The following is a 15,553-nucleotide window of genomic DNA, read 5'->3' on the forward strand; positions in this document are numbered from 1 at the left end:
TACTTTAAAAAAGAATGATGACAAGTCCAAATAACTGCAACTCCAAGCAGAATATGCACAGAATGTGCACAAAAAATTCTAATCTGACATTGAGTAAATCTAATTTCATTTTTTCTCCAGTGTAAATAAAGTGACTATGTTTTGTAACAGGAAGATTGGATGTCAAGTGGAACTAAATTTAAAACAATTGCTCAAGTCAGTACTCCTACTGTTAAGTATGAACTAAACCTTTTGATTACGAAAGTATTTGCAAAGTTGTTTATCCTTTGCTAGTTGTACCTTTATGTAACCTGTCTTATTTTGTACCTCTGTGTTGTGTTCTGTTTTATGCTACAGTGACATTTCTTGCACCATCAACCCCACGCAGGGTTAGATCGCATGCGACCAGGGCGTCATGTATTGGGGGACGAGTGCGCTGACGCTCAGCAGCCAGTACCCTCTTTAAGGATTGGAGAGATATTTCTTAACATACATCTGCAAAGCTTAGCTTGTTCCCATTACATTTACAATCAGGTTGACTTGATACTAGTACTGCACGATATTTTGTTTGGGCATCGTCTTTGCGATGTATGCAATAGTCACATCGCACGGTCTGCTGCCAATGTCACCAAATGCAAGATAGCTGGGTCTTAATGAATTATGAGGATTGACTCAAGTTCCAAAGCTCTGCTTCTGAATCTCCATTTAATTGAAACATGATAGAGCTGAGAGGCACGAGGGGTGATAAATTGGAACATCCGCTTTCTCATCAAAGCGCCATCTGTTGCTATAACGGTTGGGCGAGCCAGAGGAGAGGGAAGGAGTCGAACCAAGCTCACGAACATTTCCAAACACTTCATGTGATTAGGCCGGAGTGCAAGAACAACACAACCTTAATTAATTTGAGAACAAATAGAATGAGCAGGTTTGATATTATTCAATTAAACAAGGAGCAGAGAGGAGGGGAAAGGAGAGTTTTGTATTTTGTTTTTGAAACCATAAGAAAGAACATCATACATAAAAAAAATACCCTTTTTCCAAAATACAAAGCAAACCTTGTCTTTTATTTTTTTAATCTCATTTTACACATACAGTGAGTACGGAAAGTATTCAGACCTCCTTAAAATTTTCACTCTGTGTTAAATTGCAGCCATTTGCTAAACTCCATCCAGCCATCCATCCATTTTCTGAGCCGCTTCTCCTCTCTAGGGTCACGGCGTGCTGGAGCCTATCCCAGCTATCATCGGGCAGGAGGCCGGGTACACCCTGAACTGGTTGCCAGCCAATCGCAGGGCACATATAAACAAACAACCATTCGCACTCACATTCACACCTCAGAACTGTGAGGCAGATGCTCTAACCACTCCGCCACCGTGCCGCTTTGCTAAAATCATTTAAATTCATTTTTCCTTATTAATGTATGCACATCACCCCATATTGACAGAAAAAAACGGAAGTTGAATTTTTTGCAGATTAATGAAAAAAGAAAAACTGAAATATCACACAGCCATAGGTATGCAGACCCTTTGCTGTAACACTCATATATTTGTGCTGTGAATTTTTTCTGATCATCCTTGAGATGGTTCTATACCTTCATTGGAGTCCAGCTGTGTTTGATTATACTTTTTGGACTTGATTAGGAAAGCCACACACCTGTCTGTATAAGACCTTACAGCTCACAGTGCATGTCAGAGCAAATGAGAATCATGGGGTGAAAGGAACTGCCTGAAGACAGAGACAGAATTGTGCCAAGGCACAGATCTGGCCAAGGTTACAAAAAAAAAATAATCCATAATCCTGAAATGGAAGATGCTTGGGACGATTAGAACCCTTCCTAGACCTGGCCGTACGGCCAAACTGAGCAACTGGGGGAGAAGAGCCCCGGTGAGAAAGGTAAAGATGAACTCAAAGATCACTGTGGCTGAGCTCCAGAGATGCAGTCGGGAGATGGGAGAAAGTTCTAGAGAGTCAACCATCACTGCAACTCTCCACCAGTCGGGGCTTTATGGCCGAGTGGCCCGACGGAAGCCTCTCCTCAGTGCAAGACACACGAAAGCCCGCATTGAGTTTGCTAAAAAAAACACCTGAAGGACTCCAAGATGGTGAGAAAGAAGATTTTTTGTCCTTAATTCTAACCAGTATGTGTGTAGAAAACCAGGCACTGCTCATCACCTCTCCAATACAGTCCCAACAGTGAAGCATGGTGGTGGCAGCATCATGCTGTGGGGGTGTTTTTCAGCTGCAGGGACAGGACAACTGGTTGCAATCGAAGGAAAGATGAATGCGGCCAAGTAAAGGGATATCCTGGACAAAAACCTTCTCCAGAGTGCTCAGGACCTCAGACTGGGCTGAAGGTTCACCTTCCGACAAGACAATGGCCCTAAGCGCACAGCTAAAATAACGAAGGAGTGGCTTCAGAACAACTCTGTGACTGTTCTTCAATGGCCCAGCCAGAGCCCTGACTTACACCCAATTGAGCATCTCTGGAGAGACCTGTAAATGATTGTCTACCAATGTTCACCATCCAACCTGACAGAACTGGAGAGGATCTGCAAGGAGGAATGGCAGATGATCCCCAAATCCAGGAGTGAAAAACTTGTTGCATCATTCCCAAAAAGACTCATGGCTGTATTAGCTCAAAAGGGTGCTTCTACTAAATACTGACCAAAGAGTCTGAATACTTATGGTTGTGTGATATTTCAGTTTTTATTTTTGAATAAATCTGCAAAAATTTCAACAATTTGTTTTTTTCTGTCAATATGGGGTGCTGTGTGTACATTAATGAGGGAAAAAATAAATAAATAAAAGAAAAATAAAAAATAAATTATATATATATATATATATATATATATATAGAGAGAGAGAGAGAGAGAGAGAGAGAGAGAGAGAGAGAGAGAGAGAGAGATTTTACTAGTGCCAAACAGGATTTTGTTATTGTGAACAACACAAAATATTTCTGCAGTTTAACGATCTGATCATTGCGTTTTTCTTTTTTTGTTTATGGTGTGTGTCATGACAAGTGAGGTTTTTCGTTTTCACTGGCTCTGGGTCTGTTCTGTTGCAATAGTTAGGTTTTGCAGGAAGAGTCAGGATATTTGTGAAATTCGCTTCAATTTTTTTTATTTGTATTCAAGGTATTGAGAAACTGGGTGTCAGTTTCAAGAAATGTGTTTTAGCAACTGAGAAAAAGTGTAAATTAAATAAATGAAAATAAATTTGGTTGCACAAGGGTGCACTCCAAATGGGCTGTGGCTGTGTTCAGGAGTGACCAATAAGACTGTAACTTATGTTCAAGGAGAGTCCACACACAGTTGCCACCAATTCCTAAGTGCCCAAAACCCCAAAACACATCCATAGGGCATACATAGGGCCTTACAGAAACATTATTTGCTTCATTCACTGAAATTACTGAATGAAGCTGTTTGCTTATTGATAAAGTGTGTGTGTGTGTGTGTGTGTGCAGGCGAGTGAGCAGAGAGAGAGACAGAATTTTATACTGCCACTGTAGTCCTATGTACAGCTGAACCTCGGGTGACGAACGACCTGGTTTCCAAAAAATCTTGGGAGAGAAATTAACGCTAGTTCTATATTATTTTCGGTTTAAGAAAAGTGTTGGTATGTACGAATGGAATCTATATTTTGCTTCTACTCGTGCTGCTTGACGATCATTGACTCCACGCGTAAAGCATTGCGGAAGATGAAAGCTAGTCCGCGGCGTAAGGCTGTTACGCGGAAATTAGGCGGAAGTTCCTCAATCATCCAATCACAAATCTAATAGCGTTTGTGATTGACGAGGTAAAATAAGTCATTTTATTTTCATAAAAAAATACAGTACGTATGGCATTGAATTGTAGCCTCTTTAATTAAGACAACAAACGGTTAATGTCGGCGTAATCACGTCAAAATAGTTTTGACTCGGTGGAAGTTTGCTTGGCGGACGTTCCTCCTACACACATTCAGCTAATCACAGATGCGACAAGCAGCTGCTGTGTTTATGAATGAACATGGAAGTTAGTGTGATATCTTCGTGCAGAACCTTTTCTCAAATAGTAAACAAAGGGCTAAGTGTCAGAAATTAGAATGGCTCCTAAAAGGAAGCACTTGATGAGCAGAAAGATCTGTGCTGTGCTTCTTCTTGCGTCGTGCAATTGACGTGACTGTTCATTGACTGCGTCATGCAATGCAACTAAAAGGGTACCCACTGTATCTTTGTTGTTGTTTTTTTGCTCTTTATTAGACTAAAAAACTGAGAAAGCGCTTGCTGATTATAGTGTGAGAAAAACGATAAAATGAATCTCATGATTATAATGATTAATTGCATTTCCATTCTTTTCAATGGGAAACATTAGTTTGGTTTAGAACGTTTCAGGTTACAAACAGGGTCACGGAACAAATTAATTTCATAACCCGAGGCATTAGGCATTATGATGGATATTTATACCTATTTATGAAAATTAACCAGTCAGACAGAATGAGATTTTAAAGGGGAGTGATAGAGAAGAAACATGAGGGGACAGAGAGACAAATAAACCAGACAGGATACTCGCTGTATGAAAAACAAACAAAACAAAGCATTAAATGCATACTACATTGTCACGTTGGATTCAAGTTTTATACGGGACGGTGGTGCTACCCCCTGTGAGGGAAGAACAGGACAATGTAGGATAGGACATTACAGGACAGGGACAGGAGGGGACGAGAGCAGAAGGTAGTGGACCTGGATGTGCAACTGGAGTGATACTATTTTCAAACTTTCTTTCAAGTTTGTTTGTACATTTTGTGTGTTGTTTATTTGTTGGATGGTGTTCATGTGTGCGGAGCTTTGTGTTCCGGTAGAACGGCTAACTATTGCTAGTCGGTATACAATTGAAACCGAAAATTTACATACACAATTCAAAAAGACATTTCATTTATTTTTGCTGAACGCCAGAATAATGAGAGTTTACATACTATGCCTTTAAACGAAGCTTCTGATGTTTATTGACAACAATTGAGCTAAAGATACATCTTATACAACAATTGAGCTAAAGGTAAATCTTTGTCAAATAATATCTTTTCAATAAAATCAATTCTCTCTCTCTCTCTTTCTTTCTCCCTCCCTCTCTCTCTCTCTCTCTCTCTCTCTCCCTCTCTCGTTCTTGTTTCCGGCCACTGTCTACACTGCTCCCCAGAGTAAGAAAAAAACAACAATCCAGCCTGCACCTTGTTGTCCATTCACGTCTGGGGTAGGTTTTATTCTGGATGTCTGCCATCTGATGATGCAAAAATGCAAAATAAAATAAGAAAATAGAGTGAAACAACAGCTGTAGATTTTTCAAACATACTGGCTGAATTAAAAATGTAGTAGTCATCCAAACAGAAATTGTTCAATATTACGGAGCCCACCACTGACCAAAACATTTCTTGGCCATCTCAAAAAGACTATCTCTCTAGCAGGGTCTCCTTTAGCTCCCCAAAAATGAGACTCATAAGAGTCCCCTTGGTGTAAACAAGTTCCTGAAAGTTATTAGTAAAGTTCCTGCGGTGTGAAATGGCTTTACATGTACCCAGTGGCTGACTGGGAACCAGTTATTTATGAATAAGCTGAAAAAGAGAAATGGGCATTGGGACTGGGAATAAGCATTCATTATGTTCACATACTTCTACACAAGATGAAAGAAATAGAACCAATGTTGCCCCAAAGTTGGAGAAATAAAGCCATAACCAAAACACAAAGTATAAGCCCTAGTATGGTATAAGTCAACTCAAAATGGAGCACAGGAGAAATCAAGGTGTTGTAGTGACTCTGACCCAGTTGGCAAAACCTCCCCCACAACTTGATGAGCTGCCTTCTTCCAAGGCGGCCTGGTGTGAGATGGCCACTAAGAGGACGCCTGGCGTATGTCAAGTGGACCCTAAAGTAATTAGCAGGTCCCCTCGAAATCTTGGTTTACAGTCATCAAAGAGTCCTTTTCTTCATTTGACAGCAGCCAAAAGGTTGGGGATCCTCTCTCCGAGAAGACCAAGCTGGGACAGATCGACAACGGAGCGCAAATACAGCAATTAACTATTTGCTTAATATTAAACATGCAAGCAAGGTGCTACTTACTGATGTTTGAGAGAACTGCAACCCATGGACTTCCATTCAGGGTTGTTTTTATCAAAAGATAAAATGTCCGTTTTGATATTTCATGAACGCTGCAGAAATATTTCAAATGTATGCCTTGATGTCTGTGTCAGTGTGTCAACTTTACAGGTGCAGCTGCAGTTTATCAGTTTTAACATTAAATATCTTGTCTTTGTACCTATATAGTGGATTCAATTAAATATAGGTCGAACATGATTTGAAAATCATTGTATTCTGTTTTTATTTACGCTTAATACAACGTCCCAACTTTATTGGAATTGGGATTGTACTAGTAAGAGTACAAAGTTGAGAGTATTTAATATTGAGATATCATGTTTACACCGTTCTTATGGCTAAAATGCAGAATAAAATTCAGATCGATGGGGGTGGTCTTCTCCAACCTTCTTCTTCGCCGCAAGCCCAATGGGCAGGAAAGTTACGAGCGCACCCCGAGGGGACAACAATTTTTCTTCTTCCGCCTCTTTTGTTTTTGTTTTATTTTTCTGCATCGTTTTTTCTCCAACTAAACCTGCTGCGGTTTCCTCCTGAGATGTCCTGAGAAAGTACAGCACAACAAGCGTTGCCAGAATGTACAATATTAATGCCCAATAATTTTGGGGAAATCACGAGCTTCACACAAAAACGCAACTTTGCTCTCTCTCTCTCTCGTTCGGACTTAACGCATTAAACGCTCTTGTGTTCAACTTTAGTCCAGCAACACACCGTCCTATCTTCCGTTGTCGTTACTATTAGTGTTATTTTCTTTCTGTAGTTAGACCCCTTTGTGTGTTTCCCTATAGATCCCTTGTAGCTATTAAATTCATTCATTCATTCATCTTCTGTTCCACTTAACCTCACTAGAGTCGCGGGCATGCTGGAGCCTATCCCAGCTACCTTGGGCGAGAGGCGGGGTACGGTACACCCTGAACTGGTCGCCAGCCAATCGCAGGGCACATATAAACAAACAACCATTTGCAATCACACTGACACCTACGGGCAATGTAGAGTTTTCAATTAACCTAGCTTGCATGTTTTTCATGCAACAGACAGTCAAATCACGACCTCAGATGCAGAGTATCATTGATAAGGGGCAGTGGCACAATTGTATTTTTTTACATTATCACTGGATCAACAACCGGTTCAGGGTGTACCCTGCCTCCTGCCCGATGACAGCTGGGATAGGCTCCAGCACGCCCGCGACCCTAGTGAGGAGAAGCGGCTCAGAAAATGGATGGATGGATGGATCACTGGATCAAATGTCCATCATGCGTCTCTTACAGTGAGAACCGACATAATAATAGTAATAGTAATAGCAGGGACTCAATTGCTCAACTCAGTCATATTATGTCGAAATGTCTTACCTTCATAAGAACAGACTCGCTGAGTTTTTCTCTGTTGACTATCTTTATAGCAACCTTCTGGCATGTGACACAATGGACGCCCAGCTTGACAAGACCTGTAACAAAAATATGACATCAAATTTAGAAAAAGAAAATCTCCTATTCAGGCTCAGTTGTCTGGTTTGAAAGCTGTTATAGATAGATTATACCAAGTGTGATGTCAATGTGTAGCAGAAGCCCTTTGAGACATTTGTGATTAAGGGTTGTACAAATAAACTTGACTTAACTTTAGTTAAAGTTAATAATGTACAATCAAAGAACAGGGCTGAAAATGGGTTTTTGTTCTTTCCCAACACATCTTTTTCTTGTCAATAAAACTACAAAAAGGATGGTTTAGTCATTGTATATGCAGCGTATGAATGTTCCATTAAAAGGTTCTCTGCAGAGTAACTACTGGAAATTATTTTAATTAGAATTTGTGGCTTCTGAGAACCGCACTAGGTATGCTAATAACAGAAAACCTATGATCAAAACATTCTCTGGCATTGGTAACTGGCATTGGTAGAATGAAACATAGATGAAAATGTATTAAAAGACTTTGTACTTCTACAGGTAATACAAACTTTTATTGCGGATTATGCTTCATACAATAAATAATGCTAATCCACGTTATTCCTTGGTGGCACTCATGTAGAAACGATTATGGGCACGACTTCGAGCTTCTCATTCCCTAGAACGATTTGTTTGAATATTTATTGTTTACATTTCTAAATGATTATCAGCTCCCGTAGCATATAAAAATGTGTTCACGCAGCTCTGGAAATTGTTGCGCTGTGCGCGGTTGTGCTAACACCCAGAAGAAGTTGAATCTGTGGCTACAAGAGCGATGTTGTAAAAAAAAAAATCGGATCGGACTGGATCTAAAATCACCGCAGCCCATTACATGCTCCGCTCCAGCACGTCTATCCAGCAGTGCCCAGACGGCATGCAGATCCCACATGATCACAACAACAGGATGCTAAGGTGCTACCATAGTAGCAAGTAGTAAGAATGAATGTTGCTTGCTTAAAGTCGTTTATTTAGTTGAAGTTCACTGTGCAACTAACCACACATAACAAAATAATTACACCTATTGAATGTTCAAATACATCACAGACTTCTTTTTTTTCTTCGTTTGTATTTACAAAAATTGCTCGCTCAAAGCTAACACACAATGAATGAAAAACGCTATTGATGAGCTAATTAACATTTGCATCTAACCTACGGCACTTATATCTCTCAAAATAATGAATATTGGTACATAAACGCTGTATAAATTAATACAAACAGGCAATATAACAATACTCTGGCATATATTCCTCAAACTCTGTGAAAAACGAGATGTATTAACAATATTTGATCGTGACTACTTTCTTTGTTACTATACGTTCGTATCTCAGCGTGTGCACCACACTGCCTCCCAGAGGTCAAGACCTGCACAGATCAGTTACTTTATGTAACCCATTGGTTAAAGTGGCACTAAACAGGCCCAAAAAAATGTCATTTAAATTTGACACACCGCAGACAAGAGTAACGTTATCAAGCCTGCCAAATTTGAATGAATAAAAAAAAAATCGCTAAGTAGATAAAATCAGGCTTCAAAACTTGAATAATAAGGACCACCTCTCAGCTCTCAGACGCTGTGGGCGTGATGAATGGATGCGCCAAAAGGAATAGCCAAACGAAAATGTCACTTTGTCCTTAAATATTCCTTCCTTCCTTAAAAATGTCCTTGTCCTTATAATAGGAGGGAACTTGCACAAGAAAGTATAAACCCCAGCCCCGTGACATCACGGGGCTGTGTTTGGTCCACCCACAAAATCAGGAAAATTCAAATGGTGAAAAAGATGCTTAAACTATATCTCAACAATTCAGCACTTTTAAGTCTTTGCATGTTTTCAGCACTTCAAACATATTTAATGTATTTAGTGTATTTTGTATTTAAATGGGTGAGTGTTTCTAATACCTACTGTTACTGATTATTGTTCTCTGTGTGAGTAATATCACTTGATCAAGACTTTTCTAGCATTCCATACTACAAAATAAGTAAATTATGTGTGATTATTGCTGATATCGGATCAGCTTGATATCGGTATTGGAAAAAAATCAAGGCTGCAATATCGGTATGGGATTGGAAGTGAAAAAGTTGGATCGGGACAACTCTATTTTTTATTATTATTATTTTTTTGTTATATTATTTTATTATTCACCGACTGCTGGTGAGGCTAATGGAGGAGGTAGCTAGTATAGCCCAACTGCCACCGCTATTTGTAAGTAAATACTGTATTTCTCTATCCTGTCATCGATCACCCACTGCTTTACTTGTTTGAACCCTGTACTGTATTACCAATATCACCTGCTAAACTACTCACCAGAATAAAAAATTAAAAAAGATTCCGCGGTCATGACGTTACATATCATCATTTCAATATTACGAGTGTTTGTACGAATGGCTTTCTTATGGAGACCAGCTTTTGTCATGGTCTGTGTTTTAGTTTAGATTATATTTAGTTTTGTTTCATGTTTTACTGTGTCCCACATTATTCATGTTTTGTGTGTTCATTTGGTTATTTTGTCCACCTGTTCTCGTCAACCTCTAGCTTGTGTCAACCAATCAACTCCACCCAGCCACTCGTGTCTTGTCCAGGTCGTCAGTTTGTTTGTATTTAGTTCCCTGCTTTCTTTCAGTCTGTGTTGCTGCATTGTCATTGGTTGGTTCATTGTCAATCAGTTCTCTTTTCATGTCTTGCTTCCTGTTTTTGAGGTTACCCTAAGTGTTTCTTTGTTACTTTGATTATTGATTTTTGAGACTTTGTTAAGTTAGTATTTAGATTTTTCTGTTTTTGTAAATAAATATAGTTTTTATAAATATTTATGTATTTATATATATATATATATATATATATATATATAAAATCCTTGCACTCCTGCCTGGCCTCCCTGCTTCGCTGCGCTTGTATCCACCACCTTCTTGTCTCCAACACTGTGAAAACCTGATAGTTATAATTAAAGGCACTGTGATATACAGCATCAAATGTTCTCAAAAGAGAATGTGTCTATAAATCACAGTGCCAGCATCTATTTCTGCAAGTTAATATTTTTCATGGAAAAAAATAGAAAGAGGAAAAAAATATAGGAAACAAGACAAAATAGGCTATCGTCAACAATGTGGATTTTATTTTTAAACCAGGTGCTACGATAATCCTCATTGGATGGCAGGCATCAGTGTTAATTTTAAAATATTCAATGCAATTAATGAAGACGAAATGGGCCCAGCATAGACCCATGAGGAACACCCATATTGACCATTAAAGGTGAGAAACTGGGATTCTAGATTGAGATATCCTTTTTGTAGGAGCTACAATACAACAGATTTTGACAAATGTGGCACAAGTTTTAGTACTAAGTCAGAGTAAATGGCTGCAGATGCTAAAGTGAGCTAAATGACTGGTTTTGCACAGAAATATGCTGTGTACAGTACTTGGTTTGACAAATGTGCCTCTTGGTTGCTGCACATGAATTGCGCAAATCCCACTTTTACGACTCATTGTATATATTTGATGTCACAACAAAAATGTCAAGATGGCTTTATCTATTCCTGAAACACAATGACAATCCATCTCCGTCAAAGCCTAGCCACTCGGGACTGTATACTACTATGTCCCAATAGTCTGCATGAAGCACTGTAAATGCCAGTGCGCATATGTACCTCTTCATTACCACGCGCTGCACATCATATTTCACAGACAATGAGTGCTTCAGAATCTAAAAAGTGATTTCCCTACAGGGTTTCACAAGAAAAACAGTGATGAGGTTGTTTGAGCCAAAAGGACAGCCCGGGGTCTCTTTTATACAGTATGTTCACTTAGAAGTGAAATGATATCTTGAGCGACATTCCCTGGGTGACATTGATCTTGTCAGAGCAGCTCATGGATGGTTGCAATTGCTTGGCACAATTCAAGGTTAGAAAGATCTTAGGTGGCGGATGGATGTATGGATGGACAGATAGATTTTGTAGAGGTTTTTGTAGATGAATATTTTTTTGTAGAGGAATAATTTTTGTTTCTGACATTTCAAAAATGTTTCAACATTCACTTTCTCCTCGTTGCCTCTCATTTTACCTGTTAGACCTCATAATGGTTACGCAAAGTTGTACCCTTTGTGCTGTGGTATTTAAAGATACAAAATTAGCCACCACAATTTCTCTGAGGTTTGATGAGTCACATTACACATGCCATATTAATCTATTTTAACATACTCCCCCCAGAATTCGCAAAATGAACTTGCCTGCTTCAGAATCAGAATCAGAATCATCTTTATTTGCCAAGTATGTCCAAAACACACAAGGAATTTGTCTCCGGTAGTTGGAGCCGCTCTAGTACAACAGACAGTCAATTTACAGAACACTTTGGAGACATAAAGACATTGACAAAAAACAATTGTGCAAAAAGATGCAGAGTCCTCTAGCACTTAGAGCAGTTCGAATGACTAATATTGCAATAGTCCGGTGCAATGACCATTGTGCAAGGGGCGCTGAGACTTCAAGGAGTGTATGCGGTTTAAAGTGACGAGTAGTGCGATAATCTGGTGCAATGTTGGTTGTGCAAATGTTACAGATACTCCTCAATCAGTGTGCAAATGGAGCAGATGCTACTCTGGCATGAGTGGCCAGTATTGGTCAACAGCAGATATGCAAATAGTGCAGCATGGCGAGACAACTACAGTGAGTGCACGAGTAATACATAATTGGCCCCACAGAAATGTGACAACAAACTCAAGTCAAAAAATTGCCTGCTTGTTGTCATGGAATTATAGGTTAGGTGTTTAAGAAGTTGATCACAAGAGGGAAGAAGCTGTTGGAATATCTACTAGTTCTAGTTTGCATTGATCGGTAGCGCCTACCTGAGGGAAGGAGCTGGAAGAGCTGGTGACCGGGGTGCGGAGGGTCCGAGAGGATTTTGCACGCCCTTGTCTTAGTTCTGGCAGCGTGCAAGTCCTCAATGGTGGGTAGGGGGGTACCGACAATCCTTTCAGCAGTTTTGATTGTCCGTTGCAATCGGAGTTTGTCCTTTTTTGTAGCAGCACCAAACCAGACTGTGATGGAAGAACACAGGACTGATTCGATGACCGCTGTGTAGAACTGTCTCAGCAGCTCCGGTGGCAGGGCGTGCTTTCTCAGAAGCCGCAGAAAGTACAACCTCTGCTGGGCCTTTTTGAGGACGGACTTGATGTTGGTCACCCACTTCAGGTCCTGAGAGATTGTAATTCCCAGGAACTTGAAGGTCTCGACGGTTGACACAAGGCAGCTGGACAACGTGAGGGGCAGCTGTGGCGAAGGATGCCTCTTGAAGTCCACAATCATCTCTACAGTCTTGAGCGTGTTCAGCTCCAGGTTGTGTCGGCCGCACCACAGGTCCAGCCGCTCCGCTTCCTGTCGATATGCAGACTCGTCACCGTCCTTGATGAGGCCGATGACAGTGGTGTCATCTGCAAACTTCAGGAGTTTGACAGTCGGGTTCGCTGAGGTGCAGTCGTTCGTGTAGAGAGAGAAGAGCAGCGGAGAGAGGACACAACCTTGGGGCGCCCCAGTGCTGATGCTGCGTGTGGATGAGGTGGCCTCCCCCAGCCTGACCTGCTGTGTCCTGCCTGTCAGAAAGCTGTAAATCCACTGGCAGATGGCAGGTGAGATGCTGAGCTGGAGAAGCTTGGATGAAAGGAGTTCAGGGATGATGGTGTTGAACGCTGAGCTGAAGTCCACGAACAGGATCCTCGCGTAGGTCCCTGCACTGTCGAGGTGTTCTAGGATGAAGTGCAGTCCCATGTTGACTGCATCATCCGCAGACCTGTTCGCTTGGTAGGCAAACTGCAGGGGGTCCAGCAGGGGACCTGTGACACTCTTGAGGTGGTCCAGCACGAGACGTTCAAGGACTTCATGACCACAGATGTAAAAGCGACAGGCCTGTAGTCATTCAGACCCGAGATTGCAGGTTTCTTGGGGACTGGGATGATGGTGGAGCGTTTGAAACAGGATGGAACTTCGCACAGTTCCAGAGATCTATTGAAGATCTGAGTGAAGACTGGAGCGAGCTGGTCCGCGCAGACTTTGAGGCAGGATGGGGACACATGGTCCGGGGCTGCCGCTTTGTTAATCTTTTGTTGTTTGAAGATGCGTCTCACATCCTGTTCATGGATGGTTAACGCAGAAGTCAGAGGTGTGATTGTGGTCGCGGGTGCGGCCGGGTGGGTGTGTGGTGTGAAACTGTCCTTTTAAAATCTGCAGTCGAAGGTATTCAAGTCGTTGGCTAGTGTGCTATTGTTCTCAGCTTGGGGGGATCGTCGCTTGTAATTAGTCAGCGATTGGAATGCATGCCAGACTGATTTAGAATCGTTTGCGCTAAACTGTTTTTCCAACTTTGCTGCATAGTTCCTCTTTGCAATGTTAATTTCTTTAGTCAGCTGGTTTCTAGCTCGATTATACAGGGCCCTGTCCCCGCTCTGGTATGCGTCCTCCTTAGCTTGGCGAAGCTGCTTAAGTTTAGCAGTGAACCACGGCTTGTTGTTGTTGAATGTGCGAAATGATTTTGTTGGTGCACGAACCTCTTCACAGAAACTGATATAGGATGTGACAGTGTCCGTATATTCATCCAGGCTGCCAGCTGAATTTTCAAAGACATTCCAGTCTGTGCAGTCTAAACAGTTTTCAAGTTCCATCTTGGCTTCATTGGTCCACTTTTTCACTGTTTTCACTGTAGGCTTCGCGCATTTAAGTTCTTGCCTGTACGTCGGTGTTAAGTGAATTAAGCAGTGATCAGACGAGCCCAGGGCTGCACGAGGTATAGCACGGTATGCGTTTTTTACCGTAGTGTAGCAGTGGTCTAAAGTATTATTTTCCCTGGTAGGACAGTCGATGTGCTGCTTGTATTTAGGGAGTTCGTGGTTGAGTTTAGCTTTGTTAAAGTCCCCGAGAATAATGAGGGGTGAGTCCGGGTGTTTTTTTTGAATTTCGTTGACTTGTTCGGCAAGCGTTAGCAGTGCGGCGTTCGTGTTAGCTTGAGGCTGTATGTAGACTCCAGCCAGTATGAATGATGCAAACTCACGTGGCGAGTAGAATGGTTTACAGTTTAAAAATAGTGACTCCAAATGCGGGCTGCAGTGTGTGCTGAGCACCGTGACGTCCGTACACCATTTTTCGTTGATATCGAGGCATATCCCGCCGCCCTTTGTTTTCCCCGATGATTCCATGTCGCGGTCCGCTCGATGAATGTGGAAGCCGGGAAACATGACGGCGCCATCGGGTACAGCGTCGCAAAGCTAGGTCTCCGTGAAGCACATGGCCGCGGAACGTCCGAAGTCTTTACTGGTCTTTAACAGAAGATGAAGCTCGTCCATTTTGTTGGGTAGGGAGCGTACATTCGTGAGGTGGATCGACGGGAACGCCAATCTGTGTCCTCTCTTGCGGAGTTTCACCTGAATGCCGGCCCGTTTCCCTCTGTGGCGCCGCTTCCGTCTCCATGCGCCGAAAACCGCGGACGCCACTCCGGTGAGTAACTCGGGAAAAAACTGAGCGGATTTGCGAAAGTTGGTGACAGAAAGTCCGGAGTAGCCTCCTTGATGGTTAGCAGGTCTCCCCTTGTGTAAGTGAGTCGTGTAAGGTCTCCAAAGACGGACGAAAAACACAAAAACAAAAACAATACTAGAGAGCGTGTTACCGAGGCGACCACACTGGTAGGCGCCATCTTGGACTTAGCAGATGCAATCTGCTAAGGCAGATGCAATCTGCTAAGGCAATCTGCTAAGGCAGACTTGTCAGATGCAATCCTGTGTGGGCCCAATTACTAGAACAGCTTCCATTACTATTTGGATGAGCAATAATGGTTTGCACCTGTTTTTGCACATGCAAACCTTTGGTTCCTCAGTCTTGTTCGCGCTAAATGCAACTCTTCATGTTAGTTTTAAAATAATATACTTTAATGTTAAGCTTACATATTATTAATGACAGCTGGACAGGTTTATCAGCGACTACTTGTTGGAAATGTGAACACTGCAATAGCACATGTGTTATGAAATATTCATTGTGAAAAGTCAACTG

General features: G+C 41.6%; 1 protein-coding gene and 1 long non-coding RNA gene across 13 annotated transcripts in view; one reads left to right on the forward strand and one right to left on the reverse strand.

Annotated features, from left to right (window-relative positions):
• Window positions 1-15,553, reverse strand: part of LOC133470229 (serine/threonine-protein kinase BRSK2-like) — a 145,363-nt gene that overhangs the window by 81,069 nt on the left and 48,741 nt on the right. For all 11 annotated transcript variants that reach the window (XM_061758358.1, XM_061758387.1, XM_061758347.1 and 8 more), the window contains exon 2: window positions 7,447-7,541. In XM_061758358.1, the coding sequence (XP_061614342.1) occupies window positions 7,447-7,541 (95 nt within the window). The remainder of the gene's footprint in view (window positions 1-7,446; window positions 7,542-15,553) is intronic.
• Window positions 1-15,553, forward strand: part of LOC133470268 (uncharacterized) — a 61,448-nt gene that overhangs the window by 36,374 nt on the left and 9,521 nt on the right. For both annotated transcript variants that reach the window (XR_009785934.1, XR_009785933.1), the window contains one exon: window positions 5,151-5,204. This is a non-coding gene — a long non-coding RNA (uncharacterized LOC133470268). The remainder of the gene's footprint in view (window positions 1-5,150; window positions 5,205-15,553) is intronic.

Source organism: Phyllopteryx taeniolatus, chromosome 2, assembly GCF_024500385.1.
Source record: "Phyllopteryx taeniolatus isolate TA_2022b chromosome 2, UOR_Ptae_1.2, whole genome shotgun sequence".
NCBI lineage: Eukaryota > Metazoa > Chordata > Actinopteri > Syngnathiformes > Syngnathidae > Phyllopteryx > Phyllopteryx taeniolatus.